The following is an 18,274-nucleotide window of genomic DNA, read 5'->3' as shown; positions in this document are numbered from 1 at the left end:
AATAATGAATTTTTCTAGTCCTGTAAGATCTTCACTGCTTACAGTCAGAGTTCAAAAGGAATTTCACTCAAAAGTAAGGAAAACAATCTTTGATGTTCAAATTCAACTATTAAAATTTCAAAGGGTTAAAGAAAAAAATCACAAAATTATTTCAAGCAAGTCTCAGGGCTTTGGAACTAAGAATTTTTATTTTAAAATGCCAGTTTTGTTTGAAATAACTATAAATATATATAAGCATACCCTGTCTGGTAAATAACTGAACTGTTTGCCTTGTGCCAGGTGACTTGACTGCTGTTAGAAAACATAGCATTGCAGTCACCTAATGATGAGCATTTCAGCACTTGTGATAAGCAACTGCAAAATAAGAGTGCTGAAGTCTTGTTTCACATACCATTAAGAGCTGCCAGGAAAACGCAGCTAGGCCTACTCCCATGATTATTGCATATGTGCAACGTGTCCCACACTTGTATTTCAAATTTATCAACCCTTCTGTCCCTTGAAAAAAAAGGTACCTAGAATCCAACTCTTCACAAAGTGTCACTCCATTGAGTGACAAAAAAGCTACATCTAATGCAAGTAATGCAAGTGCATATAAAGTGAAGTACTGTAATTTTAACTCAAATCTACCCTGACTTTATATTTTAGCCCACAATAAGAAATACCAGCCCCTTTTGAATAAGATTTTTTGAAGAAAAACAAAGCAAAAATATCTTTGTCCCTACTGAAGTGAATGTCAGTTCTGTTAATTATTAAATACATCAGAATGTTACTGTGTTTTAGACACCACAGGGCTCTTGCTGCATCTCTATCAGTGACTTGCAGGTGCTGTATTACAAACAGAAGAGGGGAAGAAAAAAGAACCAATTCACATTAGAAACTCAGCTGCCATTATAATATCATTTATATGTCAAAATTGAAACTCTACAGAAGTACTGAGAAAGGCACCGTGTGGAAGTCCAGCTCCAGCAATGCCAGCAAGTCATCAGGTCCTTAGGCAGAAGAAAAGAGCAGCACTGCATGTCCACATCCACTCTGCTAATGCAAGCAGCCTGCCAGGTCCCAAAACAGCTCAGCTCCATGGCCACAGCTCCATAAGGGCAGGTGGTGTCCATGAGGCAAACACAGCACACAATTTTGAGAGAATTTTGGGAGACTGATCTCAGCAGGGTCAGCTCTGAGATCTGTAAACTGGACCCCAGTACTGAAAGGAAGATGCCAAATTTTTGTCTTTTCTTGATTCACCTTTTGCCCTTGTTTTACTGGCATTCTTCTGGAAAGATTATCTAGATTTCTAGATCCAATAATCTCTTCAATTGAACTAACTGGTTTCAAACAAAAGAATGCTTGCATTAGACAATATAAGCAACCCATACAGCATGCAGCTTAATACTTTCCTGAGTGGATAGAAAACAGGTCAAATACATCAACTACTATATTTTACTTCTGTGGATAAGAATATAACATGAGAAAAACAATCCATTGTGTTCACGAGGTACTCTATGTATGGAGTTTCAGACTTGGGAGCAGGGATTTCCAACTCCAGGATGTAACCTAACTAATGCAAGAAGAGCAATACACTGTCTATCAGCAATGCTGTGCCCTGGCCAGCTACAGTTAGAAGAAATAAATTCCATAATCCTGAAATTCAACAATTCAGTGTCACCGTAGAATCCAGAAGCAGGCTAAATTACAACCTGAACTACCGAATTGTGGTTTCAAGTATTAATGTTGGAAATGTTTTCCTCTCTAATGTAAATTATTAAAATTTTAACCTGTTTCAACTTCAACTGTGCATTTTCACACTGGTGCATGTTGGGCAGCCTTTTGTTTAACTGTGCTGAAGGAAAAGTGCTGCAGAAGAGCAGTGATCTGCCCAGCTCATCAGTATTGGCTACTGCACAGAATCTTGGCATTATATTAAACTGGCAAAATTTTAGATCACTCTTACAAAAAATTACATGTTCTGTTTGCTAGTAACAGCCAACCAATTCCTTGAATTGTTGGTTCCAAAATTTTCCTAATTCTTTCTCAAATTAGTACATGAATTTTCTGAATCCTTTTTACCAAATCTTTGAGGTAGTCAAACGGGAAAACAGAGTGGGAAAAAAAAATTCCCCAAAGTGGCAACATTATCATTGCAAATGCATCTCAAATTTTCCCAAGTCTGCTGTATGCCCAGAAAACACTTCAGAAAGAAGTGGCACTATCTCTTCTGACTGTGAAGCTTCTTGGGGTAAATTCAGTTTAAGGAGAGTCTGCTTGGAAGATGTTCTCCATGATAGTGTAGCAAGATATCTTTTTTCCTAGTGCGGATTTAATGTTGCTGTAGATCATTTTTATGGGCTCTCTGTTTTTATAGGCAAATGGAAAAGCAATATAAGGCTGGCTGCATAGCAGTGGAAAGAGACCAAATAAATTGGGTTTTGTTGTAGTAGCATCACTGAACCAACCAATTGTAGACTGAAGGATGACGCTGAGAACCTTGGAAATGTTGCATAGTCTACACACACGTTGCTTTAATGGACATACAGGTAGAGGGTATACAAAGAAAAATATTTAGTGTGGTGTTTCTAATCCAGAGGCAGTCTAAGCTTCAACTCCTCAGATCAGCATAATCGTCTCAGGAAGAAATAAACTTAGGCCATTAATTTGTACTTTGGAAAAATCCTACTCACAAAAGGTGCGCCTGGCAAGGCAGACATCAGAACCTGAATCTGCTCATCTAAGGGCTAGTTCAAAGTAAAATTGTTATTGTCTTCTCACAATTTTATAGGAAAACCATTTAAGCACGCAGAACTGAGGGAGCTATCAGACAGTAATATGTATATATCTATATGCAACAGCTGCACAAACAATTTAAAGCAGACTCACTGTTTGTACAAAATGAGTCTATCAGGCCCCAGCAACTTCTGACTTAGAATTCTACATTCTCTAAAGTAACTGGATGAGAGTACCAGACTCAGTCTGGGCCACAATAGGAATTGTTAGGACAGCAAAAAATCTAGTTGGTCAAATAACTTGCAGATAGGACTAAAACTAGATCTCCTAACTACTGCAACTCTGCTCATGTCAAAACAGGACATTTGCCAGTATTAAAACAGGCAGATTTGAAAATAATTATCATACTGTAAACCTCCATCTTCATTGTGGGTGGGGAAAAGTGAATAAAACAAACTACAGAAACAAAACCATCAACAACAAAAGGAGATACAGTAAAAGCTTGTTTTGTTAGATTCTACATCATAAGTATCAAAAGTAAATAGTAAGTATTATCATGCTCTTCTAAGCTTACACTATGATGGATTAAAAAACTTGTAAAATACTTTTATTACTTTCTACATGCCTAAATTTAAAATACACTTTTGATCTGGGTTACCTGACTTCTGAAAAAGAAAACTTATTCTTCAAGAACACCCACAGACAAAGACACTTCAGGGGAAATGTGAATGGATTAAAGACTGTTTTAGGGAGGTAGAGCAGAGCACCTCTATTTCAAACATGCACTTCAACCAGGAGGAAGGTCTGCATGCACAAGGGGTTCCATGCTAGAGGGCTGTGCCTGGGTTAGAGAAATGCAAACAGTCTGTGCTCCCAAAAGCTACCACATCCAATGCAGTATGGGCACAAAAGAAAAGTTCAACTGCAAATCCGAGCACGTTTTACCATGTTTATTGGAAGAACGGCCAAAGCAGCTAAGTCTGCTTTTCTTCTTGTCTTCCATTAAGTCAGCCAGTGTAAGCCCTGGGGAAGCACATGTAATCCCAGCAGTGACGCGGGAGGTGGCAGCAGTCGCAACGCAAAAAACAAAAACGTGTCCGTACACACAACACAGGCAAGGTTAGGCAGAACAGACTGACATCACCGGCAGCACGACTGTCACAGCTAAACCCCTCACCTCTCACGGCTCCTCGCATTCTGAGCTAAATTCGCAGTGCTTTGAAGGCAATGGAAGTTTTTTTTTCATTGGCTTCAGGATAATCAATAATAAAGATTTCCAACTTTCACTAAAGGCATGTTTACAATTCTAGTAATTAAAAGGTATTGTTATTCAGCAGCATTGAATATCTGCCCATTATCAGCAGCAGAGACGTACAAATATATAGGACTTATAAATAAATTACTTAATGACTTTTCTGATTAGAAATTTTCAAATGCTAGGGGGGCATTGTAGGAATCTCAACTACAATTCTAAACAATTACATGAGAAACTATTAATCACTGACGTAACCATCTTTGAAATCTCTGCCTGCCACAGAAATCTTGTGTATCCCAAACCCAGAGCTCTTCTACATCATTGAGGAATTCCATGGTCATCATCCATCTCCATAAACCAGCAGTAATCTGGATCACCCAGAGGTTTAGATATTCAAAGCAGGGACACAGTTGTCTAGAAGCCTGAAAATTATTATTCTGAATATCTTGGGACCCAGCTCTACTTCATGCTTCCAAGATGGCTCAAGAAAAAAAATCACCAATATATTTCATCTAAATTTATTACCTAAAAATATCTGAAATGCAAGGAGGTGGAGCATCTCCGCAACCCTTCCTCCTTTAGAGGCTGTTGCAATTGATATTAACATTGGAATACCAAGCCACATATTTAAGGACGTGTGCATAAATCCAGGAGTGCTAGGAGATTGCCTATTCACTGTAAATTTCCACACAAAAGCATATATGTCTGCCTGAAATTAAAATCTTGGCATTTCTCTTAAAGCTCTTTTAATTACTTTCCTTCTATTTTCACTCTGCAAGTCTTCTACATCCTTTAACATAGCCTAAAATTATGCCTAAGTTTACAGCTTAGATATAAAAGTTCTTTCAAACTCAGTAGATATGCAAAGTATTTTTTATCTGTATGACCTCAAAGCTGTTTAAGGAATGCCAGAGCAAATGGGGGGGTTTTGTAGCCTATTAACAGACATCCAATTTGAACAGGACAAAAAAGGTTCCTGGGATTTTACCTGTAAACCCAGTCCATTGGCACCACAGCTGACAACCCAGTCATCCAACACTGTGCAAACTCAGCATCACCTACAATTCTACACAGCAGCCTTGTACAAACGTATTTACTCCATAAAACGTGTCATCTTTTACATCTCAGGCTTAGGATTTTATACTAGTACTCAAACCCAGAGTTTATGCACTCCTTCCACACATAAGTAGCAATAACTAAGTATTGTGAATTCTGGCTTTTTTTGCTCTGTTCTAGATAAAAATTCTATTGGTGCAACATATTTTCCAATAGACATAAATTATTCCTTTCCAGTGGTGCAGGAATCAACATCAACCCACATTTTCCCTTGCAGCCTCTCATAAAAACAGTGTCCTTCCAGTCAGTAACACAGTCCCATACTTCCATACTTTGTTTTTATTGTGAACTACAGGATTATAAAATTCTGAAACTCAAAGATTCTGAAAAACTACTACTATCACTGCAATACAGAGATAGTATACTGTCTATCATACTTCAATATGCTTCAATATCAAACTACCAGATAAATCATCTGGTTTTAACAGCCTACTGTTAAATAAATACATCATAAATTATATTTCTTAGTGTCAAGTGAAAATCCCACAAGATTTCATTTATTGCACACCCAGTTAAGACAAGTAGTAAAAAATGTTCTCTATTGTATTCTGAATATCAAAAAGAAAGACACAGAATGTTGTTTTCCTATTTCAACAACAACAACAAAACATCCTCAGTATTAGCACAAGGTTATTTCTTGACTATAACTTCGGTCATATTTTTAAGCACTTTATATCATTATTGTTTTCCTTGTATGCACCCACAGGAAAACACATTCTAAGGATTTACAATAAGACTTAATGGCATATGGCTTCTCTGCACTAACTCTTTCCAGAACACGAATAAAGCAAAGTTTATAAATCTCAGCAGTAACTGAATGCAGACAGTGATTCATACATGGACACCCCAAGCAGAATTTTGTTGTAAGATTCCAAATTACCTTCCATGACTCAGCATCTCCATATTGACAGACAATTGCTCTGCTAACCAACACTTCTGCAAGCTGGGAAAGGGAGAGCACTGGCCAGGCTGCCTTCCCTGCAGTGCAACACCCCCAGGAGGAGCCAAACTGTCCCCACAGAAGCAGAGAGGAAGGAATACATACTGTTCCTTTTGCCTTCTTCATCAGCCTCTTCATCATTCTCGGGGTCAATGTCTTCTGCCTGGGTAATCCAGTCTAAATATCCCTTCAGGTCTTCTTCAAGCTGCTGTTTTTCACGTAGCTTCTGGAAGTCCCCTCGGGCCTTGGCTTTTTCCCTTTCTTTGGAAAATTCCCTATCAAATGCAGATAAAGCAGAAAAAAACCACTGATTGACAAACTCTCAGGCATTTTGAACAAAGTCTTGACACTGCAGATTAGCACAGTGACATAGAAAATACACCAAAGATTGGAGTGCTGCTTTGAAAACAAGGTAGAGGTGCAAAGAAGTCATGGCAAATCCCTACCACCTCATATCTCAACTTTCAGAGCTTTTATGATTTAATCAAAAATTAAGCAGTATTTTTGACACTTCCCATAAGGGAAGAGTCTATTCTTCTCATTTAATTACTGCTCTTCTATACAGATCTCAACATTTCTTTTTTCTACAAACAGAAACTAGCTTGCAATAATGAAGCAATTTCACATTTAAGTATTAAGTTTCAGTAAAAAGAAAATTCTGGTAGCCCGTTCTAAAATCCTTCCTCTCCCAGTCACAGTTCATTGGCCATGTCCAAACATACAGAGCCTCACTTTTGGGCTCTCCCTTAATATCACACACAGACTCCTGTGATGCTGGAAATTTGCTCCCTGCAACAGAACCTAGAAGTTCCTCACAGATCAGAAACAGAAATGTAATCCTCTATCTCACTGCCCCAATCTCAAGACAATGTATTGGACTGTCTATCCAGTTTAGTTCAGGATTGGGATCAATCCCTGAATTATAATGGAATGATAATAAAAGTAATGAAATCATGCTCTTTGATGAGGAGATTTGATAAAATGGCCTCCAAAAGTCTTTTTCAACCTTAACTACCCCATAAATCTAAGATTCCATGAATGACATAAACTCAAGACAACTAACAATTATATTCTATATTCTCCCCCCACAACACCTCACATGCCAACATTATTACAACTTTTGGTGTGATTCCCCATCTCCAAATGAGAAACCTCCTTTGCTACAAGGACCAACACATTCCAGTTTATCTGAGTATCAATACGTAGTGTTAGGGGCAGGCACGGATCTTTTGGACCGTATTCTAACTACACACAATTCAGTATTTAAAGTTAAGCTTGTTCTGACTAACATGTTAATCATAGAAGGGTTTGGGTTGGGACACTCCTCAAAGCTCATCCCATTCCATGTTCCTGCAGTGGGCAGGGACATCTTCCACTACCCCAGGGTGCTCCAGGCCCTGTTCAACCTGGCCTTGGACACGTCCAGGCGTGTGGCAGCCACAGCTTCTCTGGGCAACATGTACCAGGGCCTCACCACCCTCAGAGGGAAGAATTTCTTCCTAATATTAATATAAACTACCTTCATTCAGTTTCAGCAGTTTACCCCTTGTCCTATCGCTACTCACATTAATCTTACAATGGGGCTTAAATTACACTTTAAGAAAAGCCTAGAGCAATTTCATTTTCCATGAATTTATTGGAAAATTTCACTTGAAGATATTCCCTAGCTAATATTCTCTTAAGGGGAAATTTATTGAACCACTCAATAATACCCTTTCTCAAGTGGAAAATATTATAAAATTCACATAAGACAAAAATATTTTAAGACAGTCAAACAATTAGCAATAAAAATATTGCCCTAAGAAAGCAGAATAGAGTAACAGAAAGTCTCCATTTTTCAAAATAATATTACAATTTGGTGATATACACTGTTTGTTTAGAATTACAAAGACATAATCTCTCCAGGGGGCATCTTATTTATTTTTACTAGCTGTTTTAGTCTTTAAACATGTCAGAGAAAAAATTTAGTATTTAGATGACATGAGTAAATTTAAGTGTTAAGCTGTTTACATACAACTACAGAGATGCTGGAGGTTTTTTAATGTTATGTTGCAGAAGTTACACAGTTTTCTGCTGCAAATGCTAAGGGGCAGGCACGACATCTTTTCCAGCTGAGGACTTAATTCCACAGCATTTCAGCCTGGCACATGGGGATCATCCTGTTCCATCTGATGGCACTGTAATGAAGCTGAAGAATGCCAGTGCTTGCTTTGCATTTGCTCCCCTTCACCTCCCATCCAGGACCAGATCCTGCAAGAGGCCATCTCCTCACAAAAAGTGAGAGAGAGAGCTGTAAAGAGCTCTCTGAAAGATAATCACTCTAAAAAATAACCAGAGTAATTCCACAAGTCAATAAGAAACCGTTTGGGTTAAGGAATGCCAGGTTTAAGCTTCTCTCAGAGAGAGGATTAGAGCCTGTCCTTTCCACCTGATTGAGGCAGCGTGCTCATGACTCACTTCCCACAGGCAGCATCTCTGGAGAAAGCTATCATGGCAGAGCAGGAAATGAGAAGTAGCAAGCCTTGCTGGCTTTTACTAAGTATTCATGTGCTTTTCATTTATAGTCCTTCAGGTATTTCTTATTAATTCAAAGGAGATGTGATGCATGAGGGTGAAGTAAAACAAAAGTTGCTGTTATTATATAGAGTGAAGTGAACAAAATAATTTTTAAATTAATCAGCTGGCAAGACTGATACTTTGAACAGAACTTCACCCATGGCTGAACTGCTCTTTGACTTCACATTGAAACAGCCACATGCAGAGAATTAAACCTATATACACAGCTGATTCTGACCTTTTCCTTTAGTGCTGCACAGAAGTCAGATGCTGCCTTGCTACAGGCTGCTGCCATTTATCAGTAGGGGGAGATGCAAGGGTGCTCATTTCCATGATATTTAAAAATTTCAATTTTATTTTTAAAATTTGTTTATAAGGAACTATAAAACGTGAGAAGGTAATTTTCTTCAGGGGAGGGAAGAATCTGGCTTTAGGGCATTTTTTTTCTATCTCATCCACAATGAAGGGATATCACTCAGACAAATATGTACATACTCCTTTTTAGGGGAATGCCATGAATAAGAAAGGAGAATTTAATAGAATTGGAAAGTAATGAATTTCCTGTTGGCAAAACAAAAGCATCTCTTTTTCTTGGCCAAGAAATAAGCTATTTGAAAAAGATGATGGGGGTGAGAAGGGGGAGAGGTGTTGGCTCTTTAAAGCTTCTCACAAAGACATCTGGACAAAAAGATACTTGAATATTTAGGTAAAGATACATAGACATTGGCTGATCTCCTGGAAGGAGGACTAAGACAGCTGCTTGTGCAGCATTTCATGGCTGGGGAGTGGGAAGGGTGGTCCAGGGCAATAAAGAAAAGCTTTCAGCTCTGTAGGCAGCACAGGGACTGACGTGGTCAGACTGGTGGCCTGAACTGGCCTCCCTGTCATCAACCCAGCACTCAGGCCAGCAGCCTCTGAAGCTGACAGGCTCAAGAAACTGCACATTAATTGCAGTAAGTGGACTTAAGCTCTGTAAATATTTGGTTTCACAAATGCCTGTGCTAAGAGCTAACTTTGAAACACCTATTTCATTCTGGTTTGATAAAATGACCTGGATCTGATATTTGAAAGCATTTTGGGCAGTGGTGCTGCATTTGCAGCATAATAGAGACATCACTTGCAAAATAAAGCATTTTATGGAGACTAATTTACATAATCTCATTTACTTTTAATGATAACTAACCCACTATATAAAATTCAGGGTTTATTTCTGTTGCTCAAAAATTCCTTGTCTCCTAGCAGAAAGATGATCTCATTTCTCTGTTCAGGCACAACACCATCATCATCAATGGTTGTTGAGGCAGAAGCATATAAAATGCAGGGCTTGAATTCATGCTTCAATAGTCTGGGGTAATCATGCCTGATTTTTCTTTCTTCAGCAGAGTGAAATAACCCCTGCTGGTGTGCATCACTCAGGAATGGCTCGATGCAACAAGGTGGAAGTGGCAGCAGGGAGTGCGTGCTGGCACTCAATTACATCTCCCTGGTTCTCACACCTTCAATTACAGGCAGGGTCATATTAACCAAAAATCCTAAGGCAATTTGTTGAAATTATTTTGGTACACTCTCCCTTCTCTCTATATATTCATAGATATAATAACTAGAGACACCTCCACCACCTCCTACCAGCTGAAAGCTTTCCCATGCTAAAGGCCAGGGACATTTCATCAGGGGGCCTGCACAGCAGCAGGAGTGTTGCTGAAATTCCTGCATCTCTCTAGGCATTGATGATGGGAAACAAACAGTTGCTTTTGATATCAGAGCATAAAGCAGGACACAAGCCCTTTGCTAGCCATATTCCTGCCCTTTTGTGTCACTGCAAATGCAGTGGGAGGGCAAGTGAATCTCCTGCATACAGAGCTCACTGCACACAAGGTCTGCTATGTGGAAAGTGTTAAGCTAATTCTATATGTAGAACTGCCAACCAGACATCCCAGACTCATTTATTCACAGAGAACAGTCACATAATAACAAAAATGTACTCACATGAGTACAGTGTTGGGCACCAGACTTGCAGGAGAGGTTTCACACTGTGGTAACCATACCAACCAACAAATCAGCAGAATCTAAAGAGAACTAAAACTACTTCAAGTGTACAAATAAGCAGGGACAGCAAGCTTACAGCTGGGTGTAAAGTGTAACAGATGTGAAGAGACATAAAAAGGTTAAGTAACATCACACCTTTAAATACAGAAGATTTGGACACATCATTGTCACCCCCTTCTTTTAGGGGAAAAAAACCTCACAGGCTGAACACTAGAATTATTACTCTAGGGCAAAACCAAAAAGTCCTAGCAGGAATTTTCCTTGAGCAAGGAGCATTGGGCCCTTGATGGGGAAATGCAAACCGGTATTGCCTATCCATGGCTATCTCTGTGCAGTTGGGTAGCAATTACCAAAACATGCATTCCACAGCTCCAGCAGCTCTGTGCAGCAAGGTCTGTCCAGCCTTACTGTGCCAGAGTGCCCAGGAGTGCTATGGGATCATTGGTAGGAACAGACAGGGAACCATTTGAGCACCAAAACCGAGATCTGCTGTTTCAGACCATGGTTAATCAGATCTGCACATTAAGATGTGCTCCTCCTCTCCTGGGTCAAGCCCTATTTGGCCCAGGACACTCGGGATTTCTGGGCAGAAGAAGGGGCAGGTGTGAGCCCAGCACCAGAGGCTGCCATCCCCTGACATTGGTCTGTGCCCTCTCCATGGGTTTGTGAAGCTGCCCTGTCTTGTTCCCTGCCAGGGGCTGCCCACCGAGCACCCACAGCACTAATCCCTAAAACACCTTGGTGTGGTGAGTTCAGACAGGATTGAAATAAAATCAGTTCCCTCCAAGCTCTTACTCAAGACTACAGGCCTGGCTTTAGTGGTTTCTGTCTAAAGCAATCTTCTGCTGTATACAGCTGAAAGTATTTGCTGATTAATTATTGTTAGTAGATCCAACTGATTGTTCAAATATAATATTTGCTTTCAAAAGGAAAATTTTACTTTCACCAAGACACAAAAATTAAATGACCCTGCTTCAGCTTATAACTTCTTGAGATCTATAGCTGAAGTCTCTCTCCTTGTTTTCAAAGTATATTCAGTTTATCTATGGGAAGGAGTTAAATTTTCAGCAATAATTTTTATTTTGTATTTTTCACTAGGCCTTCCTGCTGCTGTGAAAAGGATCTCTGCCAAAACCAGTTCATTTTCCTTTTGCTGAAAGGCTATGGATGACAGTTTACTGCCATTTTCTATTTGGTGAATCATTAGTCAAATGTCTTTTTCTATGATTTTTCCCATATATATTGTAGACAACAGTTCTTAGGTGTATAAGCTTATCTGCACCAACATAATTTATATGACATTAATTGACAGATACTGCTGGGAGATTGGGGTGGATGAGTACACACCCTTAATTTTTAGAATCACTTTGTACATACATTACAAATATTGCTGGGGAAAACAAATTGAAAAAAATTAACATTCACTTAGTAATCTGCAAGATCACATGCAGGAGGATGTAAGGACATGTCAAAGCCTATGTTTTGATGTCCTTTTGCAAGGCAATAAATTCAACTTATAAATTTATTAAAGTGTGCTTGAAAGGTTTATTTGTTCCTGTGGCTGCCCAAAGAAATCCTAATGCCTTGAGCAGAAAATGCCATCAGCAGAACCCATCTCCTAATGATAAGGACTATCTTCAGGAATAGATTATCATGCATCATTAAAAGCCATGCCTCTTGGTAAATAATTTATTTCCTCTGTTCATAGCAAACCGGTTTAATGCATGCTGAATTACTGACATGCCTATTTTAACTTCTTGGGCTTCTTTTTTTTTTTTTTTAACTTTTTATGCTTTCAGGAGGGATGAGTATCTCCACCCTGATCATTATTTGTTAACTTTCTAATAACCTTAACCTTATAATTTCTAACCTTCAATTTCAGCTCCCTCTTTGGCACCAACAGCCATTCTAGGCTCTGGTCTTTTACACTGGAATATCTGGAGGAGCCCTGTCCTGAGCCCCCAGTTTCTATGCCTAGTACTTCATGCCTTGAGAGAATTTACTTATAGAGTAATGTGAATACTTCTAGAGTAGAAGGAGTAAAAGAGTTTTCTAGAGTTTTTTTGAAAAAGCTGAATTAACTCAAGCCTATGAATTCTCTCCATCCTTGTTATTCAATGGAATTACTTTGGAAAAAAATCTCCACAGTCAGCTTCCATGCAGAAATCACAATATTTACCACATGCAGATTCCATACACACATTGTTTCTGTTCATTTACACTACTGATATTAAAAATATGAACTGCATTTTAAGAATGTCACCTTCTGCAGGCAAGACTGACATGGATCACCAGGAAATACTCACCTTCAGAAAGAGCTAGATGTAAAACAAAAGATCTGCCAAATCATCATTCTCATCCATTTTACAGTACCTAAATACATCAAACATGCAGCGCACAAGAGGCATTACAGAACTACAAAGGGGCAGATGGTCACAGAATAACAAAGGGGTGCAAAGAGAAGAACTGAATATTTTACAACAACAAACAGATCAAAAACAGCAAACAGATTAAAATGTACACGGCACAACCTGATATAAAGGAAGTAACACTTTCATACAGAAAAGGTATTAAGCATTCAGATTCCAATTTCAAAATCTGTATGCAGAGCCATGCTTTTCAAGTAAGTTGGCATAATTTTTGCATTCTTGATATTTGATTGGTTTAGTAAAATTTAACTTTACATGTGGATTTATCGTAAACCAAGTTTTTGTGTTATGGTTTGAGGAGTATAGAACATAAAAGCTAATAACTTTTAAATAAAACAAAAAAAAATTATGTGTTATATATTCAATGCTTGGCTCAGGATGAAAAATATCATTCTACTAAGAAACACAAAAACATCCATTGGATCTTACTAGTACATCAAATTTAGGCATAAAATTTAGACTTGGAGCTCTAAACAGAAAGTATGGGGGAAATGTTTTATATAGAACTGTCATATACTGCTTAAAATAAATCAGAGTAACAGTATTCCACACTGGCCCTTGTTTGCCATAGTTTCAAACAAGTATGCCAGGACATTCTCTTCACTTCCCTACCAAACATAAGTTTGCTCTGACTGGTATCTTTTAGGAGCATCTCCTTTCTCCTTGCACTTTCAATGTCAGTCCTTGGTGATATTTATACATCACGTGTCTCAGCCCTCCAATGTCATTGTCTCCAGAAAGAAAACAAAAAATTGGAGTTTTAGGAAGGCTCTTTCATGTATTTAGGGCAAACATGGATTCAGACAATTCATCAAGGACCCTGAGCACTCAATTGACCCTGGCTGACACTATGGCAGAAAAATTAATTTAGCAATTAATGGCTTGATAAATATAAGGAGATTTCGCATCCCTCTTTTCACTGCCATTTCTGTGCACTGAAAGTCTAAGGGAAGCCAGCAAGGGTTGTGAGGAGTATTAGAGATCCATGGATCACAAAAAACCTAGAAATGAGTGGTGATTCCTTGTCTGCAGGAAGGAACCCAAGGACAAGGGGACACCTCTCCCCTATATTGGAATAGCAGCTAAAAACTATTCCATAGTCCAAAAAAATATATGTATCATAATGTTGAAAACTTCACACAGTATTTTAAGCTTATTAAATCAAATGTTAAGCTGATTCATTAGAGTCTCTCTAAATTTCCATGACTTCAGGAAAAGAAATTAAGATGTGCAACAAAACATCAAATTTTGTGTCACTTTCCCTGTAATTTTTTATAAAAACAGAAAAGACTGAATCCAATAACAATTCGAGTCATGGAAGGAAAAACAGGAATATTCATTATCTGTTACTAGACATCTTCACAGGACAGGAAGAAAATTAATTGGTGCTTGTGATGTTCTTAAGGGCCAGAGAAGGAACTGTGAGAGCCTAATCCTGTAATGACTTCAGTGGAAAGGCCAGTCACACAGCAACGTTAGGTAACAGCATCAAAAGAAGAAATAAATTACACTGTAACTACCATCATTTATCTGTCCTTCTTCTTATTTCATTTTACAGGGTGGCTGAAAGCTGGGCCCTTAGTTTTGCAACAATTTACACATTTACACATTTGTCCTTGGAAGGACAAGGTTAAATGTAAAAATCAGCAGTGTTGTTTTAGCACTACCGTATTTCTTTTAAACATCTGCTTTATAAAGCGGGCAAAACTATACTTTTCCTGGTTTCCTGTGTGCAACAGTAATCTGTCACAGATAAATGGCTAAATATTTTTTAAAGCACAATGTAAAACCACTCATCAAATAAAAGTGCTCTTGTAACGAAATTACATCAACACCTGGAAATCTTTCTTGCTTTTCTGCTTTCCAGGAATATAACAATCATTTTATCATTTCTTTCAGATACAGTGTGGCAAAACCATGAACAGGGCTGCAGACACTATCAGCACTCTGATGACACCATCCCCTGCACTGTCAGGCTGCTTTCCATGCAAGGGAAATGTTTCTGTTGGCTGACAAAGATGGCACAACTTGCCTGAGATTGCCAGAGCAATATTGTTCGCTGTATAATTAAAACCTAATGCGTACAACCATAATAATTTTCTTTTCAGCACTTGAATGATAGCTGGATCTTTTATATATTTATCAAAAAATATCTTTACCATAGACTGGAGCTTCCCAAGCTCAAGTGTGTTAGAAATCAGGAAATGGCAAAGGAAATAGGGTTGTAACTTCACATAATGGGACTTTGTAAAAAGAAAAACTGGTAAACTCTTGTCATAAACTACAGTTTTAAAGCACATTATACAGCTAGAACTGACATGGCTTTAGTTCTTGGCTGGAGCCTGGAGTGCACAAACCAACAAAAAGCTGTGACAACCTCCCACTGGCAGCTATATTAAATTGATACATTACTATTGATGAATTTACCAGCTCCTGGTGCAGGTTGTCACAGCAGTTCACAGCTCTACAACCCAGGAACCACTGAACACTCTCAGGGTAGTGCAACCACACTCTGTAAGGCGGGTCTTGAAGCACTTATTAAAAATATTTTGCCATATTTTGAGTAAAATATGCAACTGTTAACATAAATAACACTCCAATTGCACTATGACTATTTGAAGAAGAGCAGAAGTTGGTTTTTCAGAAAAAGACATTTGTATATAACAGCAGGGGAGGATATTTGTATGGGTGCACCACCCATCACTGTGCACAAAATCTCTCTGCAGGAATATTACAGAATAAGGAGATTAGTGCCTCACTGAATGAATATTTTTGGCAAGCATGGTGAACGTGATGTCAAGACAGATACAGGCACTCAAATCACACAGTTCAGTCCAAAGAGCAAACACTGGTAGGATGACATAAGAGTCTCAAGTGCATGCAAAAAAGCCATTGCTGAGAAGCTGGAGTCAATGCAGAGGCCATCTTACAAGTAGCAGTAGCATACACAATGTTAACTCAACTGCTTACCCACTAAGTACACCAAGAACCAGGTTAAGTACGAAAAATGAGCCAAGGATGATAAGACTAACAAAATAGATCCATGGCCACTCACATCCTATTGCATCATTTACCTGTAAAACGCAAGGAAATAAGTTATGATTCAGTCATTCATTAAACAGCAGAGTCCTTTGTGCAGCTGCCAGATCACGTAGGTTCAACGCAAAGTTTATGGCCTATCCAGATCTTTAAAAAGTTAGTGAATAATTGTTTAAATTTACTTACCCAAATTTTGTTGCAGATGTGAGGCTTTAGAGGATTAATTGAAATAACATCCAAATGAGTGCATGAGAATTTTTTGTATTTTTTATAACTTTGCCAAAAGGACATGAAGAATATGTACTGGTACATCTAAACTCCAATTTTGGTGTTTGTATGTTATTTACAGGAGAGCTGCAAGAAAACTTTTTGTGCTGTAATATGAGGAGGAAGAAATAGAGGTTTATTAAAAGATGTCATCCCAACTGAAGTCTCACCTGGATGAGATAACCCGTGTGTTCATGGCAACTGGATTCAGGACTCTGCCTTCATGATGAAAAAGGTGTATGCTTACCCGCTCAATACACCAAGAACAAGATTTAGTACGAAAAATGACCCAAAGATGACGAGACTGACAAAATACACCCATGGCAACTCAAATCCCATTGCATCATTCATCTGCAAGAAATAAGATGATCTTATAGAGTAGATCACTATATTAACAGCAATGAAGAGTCAGAGAAAGGAGAATTTGACCATTCAGATTAGATAACATGCTATGCATACCTTCAGAAATCAAAGAACAATGAGAGCAAGAAGGCACTGGCCACATTCATTTTGCATTTCCAACACAAGCCTAAAACAAAATGCTGAGTGAAACTAGCACTTGGATCAGAAATATTATCGAACATAAATGGAGCACTGCAACAGTTCTAATATTTTCCCTGGAGGAATATTACAGAATAAGGAGTATTAATAATAATAGGTATAATTCTTTAATGCTGAGAACATAAACTAAATTTCAGATCTCCAATTAAGATGATGATCACAAAGTATATTGAAATATTAGGATTTTTAGTTCATGTATATCCTATCTACATTAATGATTATTTGAGAAAATAAACAGAAATGTGTATCTCAACTGTACAAGCAGTGTTACTTCTTGTAACACAGAATTCCCACACTTATACCTGAAATAAAGCAGTCAAATGCAGTCAGACATTTTAAATCAATTCAAGAAGAAATAAATGAGCATAAGTCTGTGTAAAAAGCATGAACACAATTTTAGGAAAATGAAAATTTGTAAACAAATTTTAGAAACACAATGGAAACATGGAAACATTGCAGGAAAACTTCTGAACACGAGTTATATACCCAGATCAAGGCTGAATGAAATTTAAAAGGTTGTTGCGGATTTGTTTTTAAAGTGAGGTTGAAGTCACTGAGCTTCCAATACACTCTTTACAGATTTACACAGGGTTTTCCATAAAGATTTCTTCCACTTGCCATTCTTAGCCAGCTCATCATACCTATCAAAGGATGGACTTGTGAAATATACCCATGGAGATCTAAGAAGGCCTACTCAGAAAAATTGATATTTTAAAACAGGGAGATTTGGCTTTGAGTGTAGGATTCAGGTGGAAAAAGACATTTTGATAAGTCACAAAAATAATTTGGACATGAAGCTTCCTAGAAATAGCTCTTCCTGAAGAGGAATTATTCTGGCTTTTACATTGGATTCTTCTTAAGATGTTTTATAGTCATGAAAATTCAGCAGACAATAAAATTACATATGTCACTGTAAAATAATCTAATTGCAAATCTGTTTTCTTTTCTGTGAATGCACTGGGTTGTTGCATCTGAAATTTGTGATTAGGCTTTGAGCTCTACTGACAGTCAAGTCTGACACCTCTCCTTAACATCTTCGTTTGAATAAACCTACTAAACATGGGCACAAATATTTTTCAAAATTATTTCCTTTATTTTTTCCCCTGTCTTTAAATTAAACATCATAATTTCAGTTTCTGCAAGGGGACCCTCTGGATGGTTAGACAGAAGCTTTTTCAGGTTAAGGCCCAAAGGCACTTCTCTTCCATGGTGACCTGTGATAGCACCAGTTTGTACTTACAGTAAACAAACCTCCTAAGTAACCAAACCAGATGAGTTTACACAGCTTCTTCATGCACCTTTTAAAAGGGTCTATCTTTCATCTTTTAAAATGCTTTTTGAATTTAA

General features: G+C 38.1%; 1 protein-coding gene across 1 annotated transcript in view; it reads right to left on the bottom strand.

The window, feature by feature from the left end:
• The window catches only part of CACNA1D (calcium voltage-gated channel subunit alpha1 D), a 168,920-nt gene that overhangs the window by 71,937 nt on the left and 78,709 nt on the right, over positions 1 to 18,274 (bottom strand). Inside the window, exons 8-9 of the mRNA XM_058812735.1 lie at positions 16,031 to 16,134; positions 6,135 to 6,304 (exon numbers count right to left, since the gene is read on the bottom strand). Of these exons, the coding sequence (XP_058668718.1) occupies positions 6,135 to 6,304; positions 16,031 to 16,134 (274 nt within the window). The remainder of the gene's footprint in view (positions 1 to 6,134; positions 6,305 to 16,030; positions 16,135 to 18,274) is intronic.

The sequence above is a fragment of the Ammospiza caudacuta genome, chromosome 12 (genome assembly GCF_027887145.1).
Source record: "Ammospiza caudacuta isolate bAmmCau1 chromosome 12, bAmmCau1.pri, whole genome shotgun sequence".
In the NCBI taxonomy this organism is placed as follows: Eukaryota; Metazoa; Chordata; class Aves; order Passeriformes; family Passerellidae; genus Ammospiza; species Ammospiza caudacuta.
This window is presented reverse-complemented; position numbering and strand designations above follow the sequence as displayed.